The sequence below is a fragment of the Macrotis lagotis genome, chromosome 4, assembly GCF_037893015.1.
Source record: "Macrotis lagotis isolate mMagLag1 chromosome 4, bilby.v1.9.chrom.fasta, whole genome shotgun sequence".
In the NCBI taxonomy this organism is placed as follows: Eukaryota; Metazoa; Chordata; class Mammalia; order Peramelemorphia; family Peramelidae; genus Macrotis; species Macrotis lagotis.
In genome coordinates this window covers 72,343,016-72,362,405 of record NC_133661.1, presented here as the reverse complement: position 1 = coordinate 72,362,405, position 19,390 = coordinate 72,343,016, and the positions used below count along the sequence as shown (strand labels likewise).

Genomic DNA, 19,390 nt, shown 5'->3' with positions numbered 1-19,390 from the left:
AAAGACACTACTGTAGACAATGATGGTGCCATCTAGAAGAATGAATTTTTAGTTGTGGGAGGTTTCTGAAACCTTAGGGCTCTTTTTTTCCTTGTCCTCCATTCATTCTGAAAGTGAAATACCTGTTTTCCAACACATATGCCAAGACATGTTCATGAAAACATGAGTTTCCTTCCTTTTTCCTGGCAATTTTGGACCATGGAAACAAGAAGAAAAGTCACATAATCATGGTATAGCCTATCAAAAAAGGCACTCTTTTTAGGATTTCACATTTTCAAGGCAATGGGGTTACCCAAGGTCACACAGCTAAATAATTAATAAATGTTTGAGGCTGGATTTGAACTTGGGTCCTTCTGACTTGTCCCTCAAGCAATGCATTGTTAACAATGCAATACTATACTTCAAATGATTCAAGATTTCATCTCTGTGGCAGCCTGCTCCCTGAAACAGATTAAATGACTCAACAGAGGGTAGATTTCCATGCCCCCAAAATATAAAAAAAATCATCCCCTGTTGATCTGGTGATGAGTCTCATTGATCTTAGATGTAATGGTCATCAGATGATAACAATCTGTCCACTGTAAGACTGGGCTAAAATATAATTCCTGTTCAATAGCTTGTGCTCCACTGGTCTAGCCTTCAAATAAGTCCACCCCATGCCAAGACACTAGAGGATTAATAGGGAAATATAGCTTATCTTTGGTAAAAATGGTTCCCTCTCCTAGGACAGATTTGATAAAGTGGGCATGGCCTGAATAGAACAGATCCTTAGAAATAATGTCTTCTTCATCACATATATGTGTATATGTTCTTTTTTTTTTCTAGCCCGGTCAAAAAGTCTAGTGATGGGAGAACAAAGTGGACCTCCTGCCAGACCAGCTTCCCCCAACTTGTCAGACCGGGCACTGAAATCTGGCTGGCTAAAGAAACAGAGAAGTATAATGAAGAATTGGCAACAACGCTGGTTTGTGTTACGTGGGGACCAGCTATTTTATTACAAGGATGAGGAAGAAACCAAACCACAGGTAAGAATGTTAAGGCAGAGCATCTGAGTTGCAGGGATAAGAAGAGAGCAGATGCAGCCAGCCAATAACCCTGAAGAGTCTATCATCTTCCTGGCCATGCTAAAAATGTCCTCAGTACAATAAGCATGGAGAAAGAGAAGAGATGAGGAGAAGAGAAGGGAGGGAACGAGAAAGGGAGGGCAGAGGAGGAAATGAAGAGAGGGAAGGTGGGAAGGAGAGGGAAAGAGATTTTCTTTACTGTATTTGAAAACTAGTCTCATAAGAGCCACAAACAAAGAAAAAAGTGTGAACAAACAGTAGAGCAGCATGATTGTGGAAGGTGTGCTCAAATATTCTGTTTGTTTTATTTTGATTTGCGTTTTCCCTCTATTTCTGTTTCATTCATACCATGAATATTGCTGTAGTTTATATGCCTGACTGTAATGGTCCAGGGTCACATTGTACCATTAGAGAATGCTACATAGTGAATTGGTATACATGGAGTTCTTTTAAAAAGTCTTAAGATCAATTAATTAATTAATGTCTTAAGATCACTGTTATCCCCAAAACTGCCTGAGAAGGCTTAGCAACAATAATCAGGTAGACAGAGGAGGAGGAGGAAGAGGAGAAGGAAGAAGAGTTAGAAGAGGAAGAAGAGGAAGGATTGGAAGGAGTGGTAGTAGTAATAAACCAATATTTCTATAGCACTTATTAGGTGTCAAAGCACTGCTAAGTACTTCACTGATATTATCCCATTTAACTCTCTCAACAACCCTGGGAGATAGCAACCCCATTTCATAGATGAGAAGGTGACTCAGGTAAACAGAGTCTAAGTGCTTTCCCCAGTCACACAGCAAGGCTATCTAACTAATAAGTATCAGAGGCAGTATTTGAATCTGTCTCACCTTCAATCCACTGTCCACATTGCCCCAGTTTTTTGTTGTTCAGTCATTTCAATTGTGTGCAAGTCTTCATGACTCTAATTGGAGTTTTCTTAGAAAAGATACTGAAGCAGTTTACCAATTCCTTCTCCAACTCGTTTAACAGATGAGGAAACTGAGGTAAACGGGGTTAAGTGATTTGCCCAGAGTCACAGAGCATGAAAGTGTCTGAGGCTGGATTCGAAATTACAAGATAAAACTTCCTGACTCAGGTTCAGCACTCTATATACTTCACCACCGTTGTCCCAATTAGCAAGTTTTATGTAACTTTATACGTTCACATTCAGATTCTAGGCATCTTTTAGGATAATGAAATGTAGGCACACACATGAACATGTTTCTATCAATCAATCAGTAAACATATATTATGTGTCTACCTCAAGTCAGACACAGTGCTAAGTTATACAAAAGGAGACAAAAGACAATCCCTGCCCTCAAAGAGCTTAAATCTGATGCTTCTTTATTTCTGCTTCATTATTTTTATCTTCAAGAGTGGAAATATCAGTAGGTCTCAGGATTTTACACGCTAAAAACACTAAAAATATGTCTCTCCCCTTCAAGAGCTTTTGTTGAAGTTGATCATATCTATTGATATTTGTCTATCAGAAATCAAAATTGTTTTAAACTTTGAGTTTAAATTTTGAGTGATTAATTCATTTTAAATATTATGAATACCCAAATTAAATATAAAAAAACATATGAAGATGTTATCTGCACCCAGAGAAAGAATTGATGCATTGAAATATGTTTAGAATGATTTTACATATATATATATGTATTTGTATACAAATGTACTATATATCTATCATCTATCTATATCTATCCACACATACTTGTTCCTAAGCCATCTCTAGGGCAGAGGTGGGGGGGAGGGAAAAAAGAAATTTACATAATAAATTTATTATATATTTAAGAGATTTACTAAATTATACATAATAGATTTGCAGTTTCATGTACAATTATCTATTTTATTATACTATGTTGTATAAATGCTTATTTAAATATATATTAATTTTTTAAAAAGAAAAGTGAAATTTAAAATATTTTAATATTATTATGAAAATAGATTTAATCACTCAGATTCCTTGAAAGGGTCTTAAGGACTACCAAGAGTTCTCTAACTCTATTCTGAGAATAATTGCTCTAGAGAAAGGAGGCTTCAGATAACTCCTCGTAGAAGTATTTTCATGTTTTGGAGATTCAGTTTTGCTTCCATGTGACCAAGGTCTACACCTTAGTAATTTTCTAATTTTTAGTAATACTTAAAGATTAATTTATAATCTAGGGCTTGATCAATTTCCCCCACTTTTCATCATACTTTTTCATATCATGCAAGTGGTTACTTCCCAGGACTTATCCCTATTGCCAACTTGTGGTTACAACAGCCCAAATGCTTATATTTCTATCCATAACTATAAATGGTTGAATCAAAATTCAAATTGAGCATGTATTTTATAAATACTGTCCATGAAATATGTGTAACATGATTGTATATGTATAACCTGTATCTGATATCTTGCTATCTTAGGATGGAGGGAAGGAGAAAACGAATATTATCATTACATACAATTGGAAAAATAAATTATTTTTTTTAAAAAGAATATAAATACTGGTTCATACCTCCTTCAGATGGCTGGAGTTGCAGAGTGGTTTTTATAGAAAAAAGTCACTGAATTCAGTAGAACTTGGTCAAAATCCCAACATTGTGATTGTAGGCAAGAATCTTCTCTGAGCTGTTTCCTCAATTCTTTTTTTTTTAGGTTTTTGCAAGGCAAATGGGGTTAAGTGGCTTGCCCAAGGCCACACAGCTAGGTAATTATTAAGTGTCTGAGGCTGGATTTGAACCCAGGTACTCCTGACTACAAGGCCAGTGCTTTATCCAGTACACCACCTAGCCGCTCCCCAGTTTCAATTATAAAATAGGGATGCCCATTTAAAAAAAAAAAAACTTTTTGCTGCATTAATTGTCAGCCAAAACATTGTAAACATATTGACTGCCCTGGGTTCTATATTCAGATCCGCCTCTCATCATGGGTAGTCTTGGGCAAGGTTTTTAAGTTCTCTAAATCTAGCTTTTGTATTTGTAAATTAAAGATGTGAACTTTCAGGGCTCTTTCTTTTTTAAACCTATAATCTAATGATTTCCTGATCCTGGTCCTCCTAGGATCTACACAAATAAGTTCTAGGAGTTCACAGTAAAAGAAAAATAATAGTGAAGGTGGAAGAGAACTGATCTCGGGGCTTGATAACTTACCTTCTCGTTCCAGCTCTGCCACTACCTTAGCTCTAATGCTTCTAAGCTTTGTCTAAATGGGTCTAAAATGGGTCTAAAAACTGTGGTTCTACCAATCTTACCAGAGGTGAAGAAGAGAGATAGATGAGATCTGAATATGCTTTGTAAAGTTCTGTTTCAAAGTAAGGTGGTATCTTTAGGATGAATTTAGTGTCTCATTCTAGATGGATGTTCTATCAGACAATAGACTTAGTAAGGACTAAGTGACTCATACAGTAGTATTTTCTTCTAGAAGTATCTTGATTTCCCCTTCCTGGAAAAGCAACACTATTATTGCTGGATCACTAAACAGTGTCAGAACTTGAGGGCTGCTATTTGTCAAATTAATCCCATTACTTTATGATATGCACTCTCCATCCTGCAGCTTTGCTGGTGGAAAACAAACCTAATTTCTACATAATTGCACGTAATTACTTGTAATGGACTAATTCTAGATGTCTGGTTCCTGGAAAAATTTACAGTGATTGCTGTTCACAATAACTAAAAATATCCATGTGGTTGGAATCTTCCCATCAGAAAGCTTATGTTAGCAGTTGTAATTGTCAGAAGGAAGTAGGCCTGGTAGTCCTGCTAGCTGCTTAGAAAGAATGATAAATGAAGGTAATAACTCTGCCTAGAGACTAGACTTCATCTCCAAAATCTTTTTTTATGTTGACTTTGTCATCGCCCCAGTGAGGAAGGTCGGCAGATGACAAGGGCCATTATAGCGAACTTTATTTCTGAGATGGGAGATCTGAAATATGGAAAGGCCAAGTGACTTGCATGCCATTACCTGGCAAGATGGGGGAGGGATTTTCTAAAGGAATATTTATTTGTCTGTTCCTATAGTTCTTTCAGGGAGGCGAGATTTCATGACTGTATTCAAAGGGAATTTAAATATATTTGATAAATGAAAAATGCTTATTTCTTTTTCTGCTCTTGGGAACTGAGAGTACCTGGGTGAAAAATATCTCAATTTCTTGAACAACTAATAAAGGCCTACCACCCAATAAGATACTAATTAATCAATCAAATAATGAGCATTTATTAATTGACTACAATGTGCCAGTTGATCTATTATTTTGCCATTAGCCTTACCTACTCTTTAATTTATCCCTTCACAATAATGTATTCCATCTTCCTTAGCCCATTAGTTTCAGTCATTCATTTGTTACTTCTTCTACTCAATATATAGTTATTAAATACCTACTATGTCCAGGCACTAAGGACAGAGAAGTAAAAATGATTAAAGAAGCTAACCTTCTCATGGCATTTTAATATAGGAATGATTCCATTAGAAAAATGTCAGGGTAAAACTAATGATTTCTATCTAATGAGACTAATTCTGCCTTTTGCTGGAAGTTTACAGAAAGAATATGTATATCTTGAGCAAGTCTTAGGATAAGGTCAGGAGGAATTGGCATTCTCTGAGTTTTAAATAAACTTTATTGAATTAAGAATAGGTTTAATTTTAGTTGCAAAAAAAGGTTCCCAGGTTCAAGCCAAGAGTTAGGGAGGCCTATAACAAGGTGTTGTATGGCTTAGAAAATAGCAAACCAAGCAAGCAAATGGTATCTAGAACCAGATGGAAAGTGACATTGTTAGAAATGCAAATAATGAATTGTAAAAAGCAAGGAGGCAAGTCAGTGATAGAGAAGATCATGCTAGGGGCTAGAACAGGTGTTCTGAACCTGAGGTCTATGAAGATTGGAAAGGAATGTTGACAGGTTGCAGTGTGATTTTTGTAGAAAGAGGACTACACCTAAATTCAGTAGATCTTGGTCGAAATCTTAATGGTGCAATTGTAACTAGGCACCTTCTCTGAGCTCAGATTCCTCATTTCTGCAATAGGGGTGCTCATATTTTTTTTTTTAGTTTAGTTTTGTTTGTTTGCTTGTTTGTTTTGGCAAGGCATATGGAGTTAAGTGGCTTGCCCAAGGGCACACAGCTAGGTCATTATTAAGTGTCTGAGGTCACATTTGAAGTCAGGTACTCCTGACTCCAGGGCTGGTGCTCTATCCACTGCGCCACCTAGCTGCCCCTATATTTTTTGAAGAAAAGTTTTTACTGTATTAATTAGTGTCTCTGAACCCTGAGTCCAAACCATTCCAATAAGAATGGTTCCCTTTAAAATCCTATTTTACCTTAAGGCATTTGAAAATTTTATTCTGAGAAAGAATCCATAGACTTTACCAGATTGTCAAAGGGTCCTTCACACACACACACACACACACACACACACACAGAGTCAAGAACTTCTCATTTTAGAGCTAGGCAGCTAAAGGGGTAATTTGTGGTGCTTAGTGACTAAATAGTGATATAGTCTTTTAACTCTTTTTGGAATGGGAGCATGTTAGATAGAAAAACACATGTTTTCTGATTAATATGGATCTATGTTTGCCATGATTATACTTATATTAGATTGTTTTCTGTCAGAGGGAGGGGGAAGGGAGGAAGTGAGAAAAATGTGAAACTCAAAACCTTACTAAAAAATAACTGTTAAAAAATACCAGTGCATGAAGTTGGGAAAATAAATAAATAAATGATTAAAAAAAGAGAAAAATACATTTTTCTACAAGATTCATTTTTATTTAGTTGTTTTAGGTTCATTTATAGAGTAGTTAGGAAGAAAATGACATAAACTGCAGCTATAATTGATCCCTCATGAATTTAGCATTTTAGTTCAAATTTGGCATATAATATTCAGCACTGGGACTAAAGGAAAAACTATTTTTTCAGCACCAAAAGAGTTAATATAATAAGGGAAAAGGCATGTTGGAGTTGACTGGAACCTCTACAAAGAATGAATTGTTAAATTTTCAGTGTGAGCCTTTTTATACCTCAGAGATCAGCAAATGTTCCAAACTGTGACTTGATATGTTGATTTGTGGAAAGTCTAAGCTTAAGAAAGTGATGGAGAAAATGTTAGTAATGCAAATTAAACTTAAAAGTGAGTTATGTGTACATTTTCCCCCTGGAAAGATGGTTGTTAACCTTTGCCAGCACACTATTGGATAGGGAGTTTGGGCTATGGATAGCCAACCAGACTGATTCTTTTTGTACACAGAATTCTATTGAATTAGTTTTCATTGTTCCTTTGTTAAATATCTTATTGTCTTGGAAAATTTGGCATAGGTGAAATTTAAAGCTGCAATCCCACTGTACACAGTCCAGGTCAGGTCACATCTGGAATAGCGTGTCCTCTTCCAGATGACAAACATTAAAGTATCATTAATAAACAAAAGCTCCTCCAAGATAGTCAGCTAATGTCAAACTATATTATAATGAGGAACACGTGAAGGAAATAGGACCCTTAGAGAAGAAAAATCAGAGAAACATAATTAATGTCACCATCTACTTAAGGGGCTGGCTTGTAAAAGAATCTTCTTGTGGATCCAAAAGTCAGAACTAGAAGCAATTTCAGGAGTTCCAGGAAGCAGATTTTAGCTCGGTATAAGGAAGAACTTTCTAACAACTGCATCTTGGATGGGCTATTGTGGGGAGCCTACAGTTGGAGCCTGCAGAAAGGGGAACCAATACAACTTGCTACCTATCCTTTACCCCCAGTAATCTCTGGGCTGCCATCTGGGGTGCCATCTGAGCTATCTCAGTTGCCATTTCCCAGGCCTCTGTGGGAGAATATCCAGACTCCTGTCTCACTCCCTTTGGCACTCCTTTCCCCTACTCCTCAGGTAGCGCATCATGGCAGGGTGAGGAGGGGAACAGAACTTAGGGAAGAAGGCATGTATGAGATAATCAATAAATGGCAATGTTTTCACATAACTAGTCTTTATGGACTTCTACAATGCACCAGATTATATAGAAAAAGTCTCTTTCTTTGAGGGAGGGGATATGTGGGGTATGCTACCCTTCCTTTTCCCTTACTTCATTGTACAGTTGCACAAATTTAGAGAATCCATTCAAGGTGTTCCCATGGTCTATCTGTGCCTGACCTATGGTAGAGCATTTCAAGCTCATATTGTCTTATCAGTCACAGATATTCTCTAAGACTCTAACATAGTGATGTCATTTTGGTCCTCTTCGAGAACCAAGAACAACCAACAAAGCAACATCAGAATTCAGTGGGGTGGGAGTAGGAGTACTCTGGCTATAGGGATCAGAATCCCTGCATTCATATTTTCAAGGGAACCATTCAACTAGTTGTGTGACCTTAGGAAAATCTTTATATCAGTTTCCTCATCTGAAAAATCTGGGTCAAACTTCTATTCTTTATCTTCCTGGATTGTTATGAGAAATCTTAAGGAACTGTAATTATACATGCAAGTTATTTTTTGTCTAGATTTATGGTCTGACCAGGGTGGGGAACTCTCTGGTGTGGAAATTCCTTTACTGGTGAAAATCAAAGACTCATTTGCTTTAACTTATGGTCTAACAGAATAATCTGACTTACTTGGAAGAACACAGCCAGCAGAACTTGAACCTGAGTCTTTCTATCTCCAATCTTTGCATCCATTATACCAAACTAAACCAAGTCATTATCATTATGATTATGCAAAGGGTTTAATAAATGCTTTTTGATTAATTGAATATTTTTATGGCTCTCTTACAAAGGAGTAGGCAAAATTAAGGAAATGTCAGTCTTCTCTATCTGCTCCTTTAGCAGTTTTTAAGTTAAGTTTTTAAGAACAGGAATAAGACTTCCCCCTGCAGTGGGCCAATTTGACCCTTTTTAATGGAATTCCTTACTTTAGAAAAGTTATTCATGAACCTGATAAAGTCTCTACTCCTACATACCCAACTCCTTCACAGAGTATCAGAATTATTCTATGACAGAATGAATCATTATTTTGGGGATCAGGTAGGTGGTACAGTGGCAGGTGGGTAGTATATTAGATAAAAATTGGGCCTGAGATCAAATCCTGCCTCAGATACTTGCAAGGAGTATGATCCTAGACAAGTCACTTAACCTCAGTGTGATTTAGTTTCTTCATCTGTAAAATGGGAACACAAATAGCACCTCCCTCTTGCCATGTCCACCTGTTTGATGTATGTCAATACCTTTCTCTCTATCCCCATGTCAACCAAATTACCATAACAGCTGGTTCTTCCTATGCTACTCCCAGCACTGACTTTTCTTCTAGAATTCAAGTTAGTTTTTATTCTATGGCCTTAGCTCCTCTCACATGAGCTGAGCTGACAGATATGTCCTAGAGTTACTGGACAAATTCTTGATGTTCTAACTTTTTCCATCTTTCAAGATGTTAAGCCAGGATAATATTTGGGTCCCTTTCTACAAACACCAGCTTCCAGACACCTTTTTGTAATAGTTATTTTAGTGGTCATGGCAGAAGAGAAAAATTCCCTGGACTCCTTTGTTCATAATGGGCGAGTCAGTTAACTTTTTTATATCTCTATTTCTTCATCTGACAAATGGGTAAAATACTTCTATTCTTGATCCCTCAGACAGCATAATTCTTCAGAAATAATTTCCTGAATTCCATTTTTAGGAAGATTTCCAATAGTGTCACCAGTTTGGGACTTTGATGGGGAATCTTGTAGAGTTTTAAAAATGGAGATGATGAAGGTGAGAGATCAGTAGAAATGATAAAGAAAGTTGGAGCTGAAATCTGAACAGAGAGAGGGTAGGGTGACATGTGGTGCAATAATATCACCATGTCTCTAAGGATTCCTGTCTCTCCCAGAACCACAGAGGGGGCTTATCCCCAAATCTCCAGTCACTCGTCCTTGAGAGTCTTCCCAAAGGTTCCATGAGGCAGAAGGGAATGAACCTTAACCTTTTTCTTTTTTAAAACATCTGGGCCATATGTTGAAATTTCACCCCAATATGGTTTGGATATTAAGATTAGATTATAGTTCCATGGAACCTGTAAGAACATGTATCTATTTGTTTGAGAGGTGAGGAATTGTGGAAAGAAAAAATACATTGCATAATTTCTACTTTGTTATTTATATTATTTTTGTATCTTAATGTATTGTTATTCAATTTGTGACTTGTCTGTGTAAAGAAGATTGTTCTGATAGGGTTTCAGGCTATGATGTGCATAATTGATTGCCAAACACCCCACAATGAACCTGGGAACAAGACGTTACAAAATCAAAATATGGCAAGGACAGGGAAAGACAAAAACGTAAAGGGCTTAGACTGCTCTCATGTCTCATTCCTCCTTGCCCTTCACCAATAAATCTCTCTACTTTACATCTTATCAAACTTATGAAATAGGGAGCAACCCCTTGGCCATCCTGATCTTTATGTATTGTCATTGAGTCATTTTTCAGTCATGTCTAATTCTTTGTGAGCCTATTTGGTGTTTTCTGGCAGAGATCCTGTAGTGGTTTGCCATTTTCTTCTCCAAGTCATTTTACAGATGAGGAAACTGAGAAAAACAAGTTAAATGATTTGTCCAGGCTCACACATCTAATATAGCCAGATCTGAACTCAGGAAGATGAGCCTTTCTGACTTCAGAGCCTATGCACCACCTAATTGCCCAGTTCTTCATGTGACAGTCCTTTAAATATTTAAAGATCATATGTCCCTTGAGTCTCCCCTTCTTCAGATCAAGCATGCCCAGTTCCTTTCATTGATCTTACTGAGGCACTGACATGCCATCATTAACCCCATCTAATAAAAGGAATTAGATTTTACAAACCATACCCCAAGTCTTGCTCTCCATACACTAAAAAGAAATGGCCTTCATTTACCAATGGGAAATAAGAAAAAGGTAAAATATGTCAGAATGAATCATTGTTTTGGGGACCAGTTTTGATATGGACTTGGAATCAGGAAGACATGGATTCAAATTCTGCCTTAGACACTTACTGGCCATGTGACCCCTAGGTCACTTAACCTCTCACAGACTCAATATCCTCATCTATAAAATAAGGATAATCAGAGCATCTGCTTGCTGTGGCTATTGTGTTGGGGGTATTTTTAGGTTTTTGGCAAGGCAAATGGGGTTAAGTGGCTTGCCCAAGGCCACACAGCTAGGTAATTATTAAGTGTCTGAGACCGGATTTGAACCCAGGTACTCCTGACTCCAAGGCAGATGCTTTATCCACTACGCCACCTAGCAGCCCCTTGCTGTGGCTATTGTAAAGAATAAGAAAACATTCAAAATCCATTGCAAATATTACATATATATATATATATATATATATATATATATATATATATATATATATATATATATATCCAAGCTATTATTGTTATTTTCAGGTCTCACCTCAACATTTTGGCTTAAAAATTTAACAATTTTTAACAAAAACTTTAACATTTAACAAACATTTATTTTCTCTCTCTCATCCCCTTCATGAAACAAAATAAGGGAAAATATAGTCTGCATTACAATTATTCAATTATTCATAGTCAAACAAAACAAATTCCTACATTGATCAAGTTCAAAAAGTTATCCCTCAATCTGTATCTTGTGTTTATCACCTCCCTCTGAGGAGATTGGTAGCATGCCTTCTTTATAATTCATCTGCAATCATTGCACTGATCACAGTTCTTAAGTCTTTTAAAGTTTTACCTTTATAGTGTTGTATTGTGTAAATTAGTTCTGCTTACTTCTCTCAGCCTCAGTTTACTAAGGGAGTAGCAGGCTTATGGACCAGGCAGTACATACATCCATCTGTTCAGCAACCCGCCTTAGGACTAATACCACCAATTCTGACAGAAGTGAAAAAAGTCATGGAACAGAAAAAAAAATAAGATATATCCATCCATTCCTAAGACTAGACTCTCATATCACTATATCATCTCTTGTCATCTACATTTCACAATTTTTGTAACTACCCAAAACCAAAGATGTACCTTCTCTCACTATCACTCCCCTATCATATGTTCTGTGTCCTTGCCATTAGAAAATAGACTACTCCCTAGACTGTCTCCCTTTTCATATGTGTGAATCTGGAGCTTAACACAATGTCCAATACAGAAGTTGTTCTTAAACAATATTTTTCACTCACTTATTCTGATAAACAGAGTTGACATGATATATTGGTAGAGTGTTAGACCTGAAATCAGAAAACCCCAGGTTAACTTATGTAATAATGAGTGAATCATTTCTGATCCTCATTTTCCTCACTTGCAAAATGAGAGTTATAATATTTGAAACATCTAATCCACAAGGGTGTGAAGCTTCATTAAAATAATGGAAAAGAAATACTGTTTTTTAATATCTAGACTTGCTATTTCATTTATATGGTTGACTCCCCTAGAAGAAATTTCATCAAATAATGAACCTAAAAGTCTTGAACAGTTGAGTGAGTTGTATGAAGCTACATAGCTAGGATGAGTCATGGGGTAGACCTTGAAACCAGGTCTCCCTGACTCCAAAACCAGCTCTCTGTGTACAGTGCCACATTACAATCTTCCAACTACTACTCAAGTGTAAGCTATTACTATGAATGGAAGGTGAGTGTTAAGAATCCAAAATTTCACCACTGGTCAATATCCTAACTATTTTTTTGGTTGCTCTTTTAACCTCATTTGTCATGATTGGCCAAGGAAGATAAGATGGAAGAGATGTGGGAAGGGAGATGGATGGAAGGGGGGAATTAATGAGGTCCCATCAAATGGAAGCAAGTAGAGAGTCTGGATCTCAATCACCTGAAGGAAGATATATTTCCTGTTGGCTTAAACTATTTCCCCCCCTTAAAACCATGAAAACCTCAATTAGTCTTTAAATTCTGGCACATTAAAGAGCAGAAGGAATTTCACAATGAAAAAAACCACTCAATTTAACTGAGTGTGAAACCTCAGTGACCATTAGTGAGAGGAAAAGTACAGATGGAAGCCAAGCGATGCATGAGAGTGTCCCCAAAAATGGCTTTGTGGAAGGGAATTCTGATCCAACACTTGTAAGGATGGGCACACCAATTAGAAAGGAGACAGCTAGTAGAAACTCAGGATAGAGAACAGGCAATGAATGATCAATAACATTCACCCATAAAGGAAAATTTTTATGGAAGCTGGAAGTTTGATTAAAGCAATTTATGGGAGCTGAAGTTGTTTTCCAGTGAACTATTTTGTTTTGTTTGAGGTTTCATGTACATATATGTTTAAATAGATGTACATATGTATGTTTATATAGGTGAGGAGGTCATTTACATAGAAATTATAGCTATTCAAAAGGAGTGAATAAGATTCTCAATAAAGAGCGGGAGAAGAGAGCCTGAAACAGAATTTTGAGGTTACCCACAATCAGTGGACATGAAATGACCTTTGGTCATGTAGTAGTCATAAGTGAACCCAGAATCTTGACCTCTAGTCTACCACTCAATCCAATATGCCATACTATCAAACCCAAAGCTTGAATCCTTTCTCTATCATTTCTGTAAGACAATGAAATGACCTCTACATGAACACTTCCACATATAAGGAAGTCACATTCTCACCATCAATTCATAGGATGATGATACCATACATTTAGAGGTAGAAAGGACTTTAAAGGTTATTTACCTCCAAATCCCCTTTACAATGAGAACTGGGGACCAAGAGAAATTAAGTGGTTCAACCAAAGTCACACTCATCACACCATGTTGCAACTTGTTTAATAATTCTAATCATTAGAAAAAAATTCTACTTTTTTTAATAAGCCCAAGCCACCAGTCACTGGAATAAGACTCACTATTCAACAAAAATTGTTTCGAAAACTAGAAAACAATCTGACAGAAACTACATCTAGACCTATATCTCACATCATATGTCAAAATAAACTCCAAATAGGTAAATGATTTAAATATAAAGGGGACAATATGAATAAATAAATAAAGGAGTAAGGAAGGAAGGAAGAAATCTCACTTCTGAGATTAAAGTCCAAGACTGAACAAGAAATAGAAGGCATCATAGAAAGCAAAAATGGATAATTTTGATTGTATACAATTATAATTTTAAAAAACACAAACCAATGCAGATAAAATTAAATGAGAAGTAAATAAAATGGAATATATTTTTCACTGAATAGCTCAAACAGTCTAATTTCTAAGATATCTAAGGAACTGATTGAAGTTTATAAAAATGGAGCCATTCTTCATCTATATGAATAGGTAGTATTCTAAGGAAGAAATCCAAGTTTCTATTAAAATTTTTTTCCAAGTCACTAAGAGAGAAATATAAATACTAGCAGATAATTATTATTGTCATTACTGTTGTATTGCTATTGCCCTTTGCTTAAACATTTCTAGTGAAGGAGCAACCCACTACCCTTCAATGTAGCTCATTCCATTTGGGAATCTCTCATTTTTAGGAATTTTTCCTAACAGTAAATCTATATCTTTGCAAATTCTACTTATTTCTCCTGGCTCTGCCTGCTGAAGCCAAATAGAACAAGTCTAATTTTTCTTCCAGGTCTTTCAAAACAATCATAGATAACATGCCCCCAGGGTAGCTCCCAGTGAATAGAGTGCCAGACCTGCAGACAAAAAGACCTGAGTTCAAATTGCCTTAGATACTTACTTGTTGTATAATCCTGGATAAGTCACTTAATCCTTTTTGCCTCAGTTTCCTCATCTATAAAATGAACTAGAGAAGAAAATGACAAACCATTCTTATAGCTCTGCCAAGAAAAACCTCAAAAGAATTCATAAAGAGTTGGATGTGATTGTAAAGGACTAAACAAAAATTATGATCCCATTACTCAGGCACCAATCTCTATCTGGATATATCTTTCAGGGATATGAGTTTGAAGAGAGGTAAAGGCAGTGGATCAAAAGGTACTGGAAAGAGTCAAAAAGACCTGAGTTCAAGTCCCATCTCTGACACATTTGGCTATTTGACCCTGGGAAAATCACTTATTTCCCCAGAATGTTAGAAGGATCAAATGAGGGGGGAAAAAAACAAATACAATGCTTGTAAACTTTAAAGAGCTATAGAAATGTGATCAATTAATTAATCTTCCATTGTTCTGGAAATCTCTCAGGTGATAGAGAAGGTGCTGACTTGCTTTGGTAGAGTGCTCCCTCTAAGTCTGCTCTCTAAACCAAAGAAATTCCTGCCACTCTCCTGACCTTAGATTAAATGACCTTACAACTAGAAATCTACAATTTTAATTAATCAACCAGCAAACATTTATTAGGCATTTACTTTGTTAGTTCCTGAAGGAAATAGTTCCTGTATAAGGACAGAATGGAGTGGACTCTCTTTAGAGGTACAGTGATTGTGTTTGTGTGTTTGTGTGTGTGTGTGTGTGTGTGTGTGTGTGTGTGTGTGTGAGAGAGAGAGAGAGAGAGAGCAATATAAAGAATTCCAATTCGAGAACTTTGCAAGTGACCTGGTTCAGCATTAGGTGATGGCTAGGAACCATTCCTATGACCTTGGATTGCTGTTGTTGTTGCCTGTACTTGTTTCTGGAAGAGGACCAGTGACATCACCAGGATGATATCTTGACTTTCCCACGAATTGGATTAAAGTGAGACAGAGTTGTGTAAAATCATCATTCTCTCCTCCAGAGTCACCAGAGTCCAGAGGCAAGACTAAAGTCAAGATAACTGGCAGTGACCCAGAAAGAGATTGTAACCATGTGGGCCTAAGTCAGAAATTTGGGACCATGAGAACTTTGGAAATCTGACCAGCTGCTTCCCAATAACAGATTATTCTTCCTTAATATACTTGCCCTTAGTTTTCTTAATTTCCTGAAGCCCAAGAACTCAGGTATTATCCACCTCCAAACACATGCTCTGCCTCCTGCATCAAAATCCTTTAGATTTCCTCAGAGCAATCATTTGTCAGCAGTGTGTACCTTCCTGGAGAGAACACGTGGCTAATTACCTCCCTGGCTGCTAGAAACTACCCTGAGGCAGCACGATTCTTCCTCTCAAATATAGCTTCAGAATTAATTTTTTAAAATAGCATTAGATGAAGAAGACTGAATATTTGAACTGTGCGTACCCTTCCTGGTTCTAGGTGACTCAGCAAATGTTGAAGAGAAGAAAGACAAGACCTCCAAAGTAATATTGAAATCATTCTAGAATTAATTGAGTTCTGTGGTGACATAGTGGTTAGAGTGCAGGACATGAAATAAGGAAAATCTGAATTCAAATCCTGCCACAGATAGTCACTAGCAGGGTGACTCTGGACAAATCACTTGGTCTTTCTCAACCTCAAAATCAACTGTAAAATGAGGATTATAATAGCACCTACTCACTTAAGATTGCTTTAAATATTAGTAAAACAACAAAAACAGCCCAAATATCCATTTAAAACCAACCAATAACCTATGCTTGTTTTAAATATCAAATAATGTACTATATGTACAAGGCTTTGAATATATACATATAATATATACATATATTTTATATATATATATATATATATATATTATCATTTAGCTAGTAAACTTAACATCTAGGCAGCTGCAGTAGGTATCTAGATATTTAAAATTCCAAATCACCACTCTCACATGACTCCTGGCCTTGTTTATCATTCCCCTCCCACCCTGAACTCATCATTTTACTTCTGTCCAAATGATTGGTAGCATATTCCCAGAACTACATCACTGTTGATCTTGACCTAAATGCTCTCCACCCTGCTCCCCTGCCCTCCAGAACCAGTTCCTGGATTTTCTCACACATAATTAGCCTTTCTTTTTTTTTTTTTTTGTTGCTCCACCTCCATCCCTTATATTTATTTGATTTCTTTAAAATAAGAGTAGATCTTTCTACAGTAATATCCCAGTCATGAGATTCATCTTATCAAATTTTAATGATACTGAATGAGACCAAATTTGTTTTCTTGCTTTAGAATCAATCAATAATGATGATAGCATGCATTTATATTTTTATAAAGTTTATAAAGTACATCTTTTTTGATCTTCCCAACAATGCTGTGAGGTAGGTATGATTATTATTCCCTTTTTAATCATGATTATCATCCTCATTTGGAGGTATTTGGGGGGACTAGCAGTAAACTGTCCAGAGGAGCAAAATCAAGTTGAGGGTAATTGGTGGACCTCAAGACTGTTGGTAAATTAGGGGGGGGATGTCTATCCCAAGCATGTGAAGATGTCCCCTGGAAGAATGAGTGGATGAGAACAATTTTATTCCAATGGCCATGCAGGCAGCTGAAGCAGCTTCTGTGTAACATTTAGACCTTGATCAGACTTCAGAGATGCCAAGGTCACCCACTGAATCCTGGGTCATCCTGACTTCTGCCTATGTACTGGACTTTGATAACTCTGGAAGAAAAAATGAAGGCTAATGACTGTGCAACTCTCTCTCACTTAAATGTAAGCTGCAGTAATAGTATTATCCATAACAAGAGAGACATCAGTCCTTTTCAGAGTTGAGAAATTTTGAGGGACCTTTTATTCTATCTAGGCTAATTCCCCCATTTTACAGGTGAAGAGACAGATCCACAGAGTGGAACTGACTTCTCCAAGATCATGCCTCTAGCTAGTGGCAGAAGATAGACTAGAATTCAGAAACCTTGATTTTGGAAAGTTTATTGATTAATTGATTAGTGATCAATAATCTTGATTATTGTTACTTATTTCCAACTTGCTTTCCTTATGCTGTATCTATCACTTCTTTGTAAGCAAAAAAAATTGTCAATGGTTCCCTATCACCTACCAAGTAAGGTTCAAATTTTTCTATTAGGCATTCAAGACCCTTCTCAATCTACTGACACCCAGCCTTTCCCATCTGATTTCATAATACTCTTCTCCACATGCGTTACATTTGAACCAAAATTCACCTCAGTCTAGTGTTTTTCTACATTATGCATTTTCTCATGACAATCATTATCATGTCTAGAACATTGTCCCTTCTACTCATTTTCTTCTGAAATTTTACCAATCTGTAAAGTTCAATTCAAAGGTCACCACTTAATAAGAAGTCTGTTCTGATCTTAACTCTGGTGATTTTCCCCCCTTAGACCTCACATAGCTCCTGAGAACTCAATTATGACAGTATTCCCCAGTCATCATTCCTTTTGTCTCTTCCCTCCCCTTCCTTTTCCTACTTCAATCTGGAAAATTACTTCTAGAATTAAAATATGATAGCCTGGACTTATTATTTATTGATATTGGGAACTTCTTTTTTATTTTTAGTTTTTTTGCAAGGCAATTTTTCTCACACATTTTCTCACACATAATTAGCCTTTTTTTTTGATGCTCCACCTCCGTCCCTTATATTTATTTGATTTCTTTAAAATAAGAGTAGATCTTTCTATAGTAATGTCCCAGTCATGAGATTCATCTTATCAAATTTTAAGTGGTTTAAGTGGGGTTAAGTGGCTTGCCCAAGGCCACACAGCTAGGTAATTATTAAGTGTCTGAGGCCGGATTTGAACTCAGGTACTCCTGACTCCAGGGTTGGTGCTCTATCCACTGTGCCACCTAGCCACCCCAATATTTGGAACTTCTGATGAGAAAATATCACCTACCAATTCTCTGCAATTTATAGCATTAGAGAATTGATTAGCACAATGAGAGGTTGGAACTTGTTTAGAGTTACACAGCTAGTATGGGAATTGAAATAGGTCTTCCTGGCTCCAAATCTATCAATCTATACTGAGTCTAAGATATGTATTAATATCCTATTTGGCATATTATATCATGAATACATATAACATATAGTAAAGAGACTATGTGTTCCTTATACATTACAATATATGTATATATATATTGTTTACATTAGAGAACACAGCATCCTTCTTGATGCCCTATGGGCCAAATGAAGTCTGGGAGCACTGGTTCACTCCAATCTTATGGTAAATATTGCTGCCTTTATCTTTGACACCAGTCCTTCATGATTAGGAACTCAGTTTCCTTCATTTCTTCTATTCTAGCTTGTGCTCCCTGTCCCATCCTCTTCTCAACTACTTTTTGGGAGGAAGGCAATTGAGGTTAAGTGACTTTGTCCAGAATCATATATATAACTAGTAAATATCTGAGACTGGATTTCAACTCGGGTCTTCTTGATTCCAGGGCTAGTGCTCAATCCATTTCACCAATTCTTAGTAAGTTTTCAGATTGTGTTTGAACTCCTTTTTTCATGAGGGAAGCCAATTCTTTTCAATGATCAATTGTGTCCCACATTAAACCTACTAAGGTTATATGGTGGAATTGAATGTTGTCACTTTTTTTCCTATAGTTTTGTCTTATCTTCTTCTATTATGCTGTAATCACTCTTTTGTGAGCTTCTCTATTATTTCTCTATTCACTAAACTAATAACTCCCTATTGTCTCTACTC

The 19,390-nt window shown here is 36.5% G+C and overlaps 1 protein-coding gene across 2 annotated transcripts in view; it reads left to right on the top strand.

Moving 5' to 3' along the window:
- ARHGAP22 (Rho GTPase activating protein 22) overlaps positions 1–19,390 on the top strand; it is a 326,645-nt gene that overhangs the window by 42,970 nt on the left and 264,285 nt on the right. For both annotated transcript variants that reach the window (XM_074233106.1, XM_074233107.1), the window contains exon 2: positions 826–1,025. In XM_074233106.1, coding sequence (XP_074089207.1) covers positions 826–1,025 — 200 coding nt within the window. The remainder of the gene's footprint in view (positions 1–825; positions 1,026–19,390) is intronic.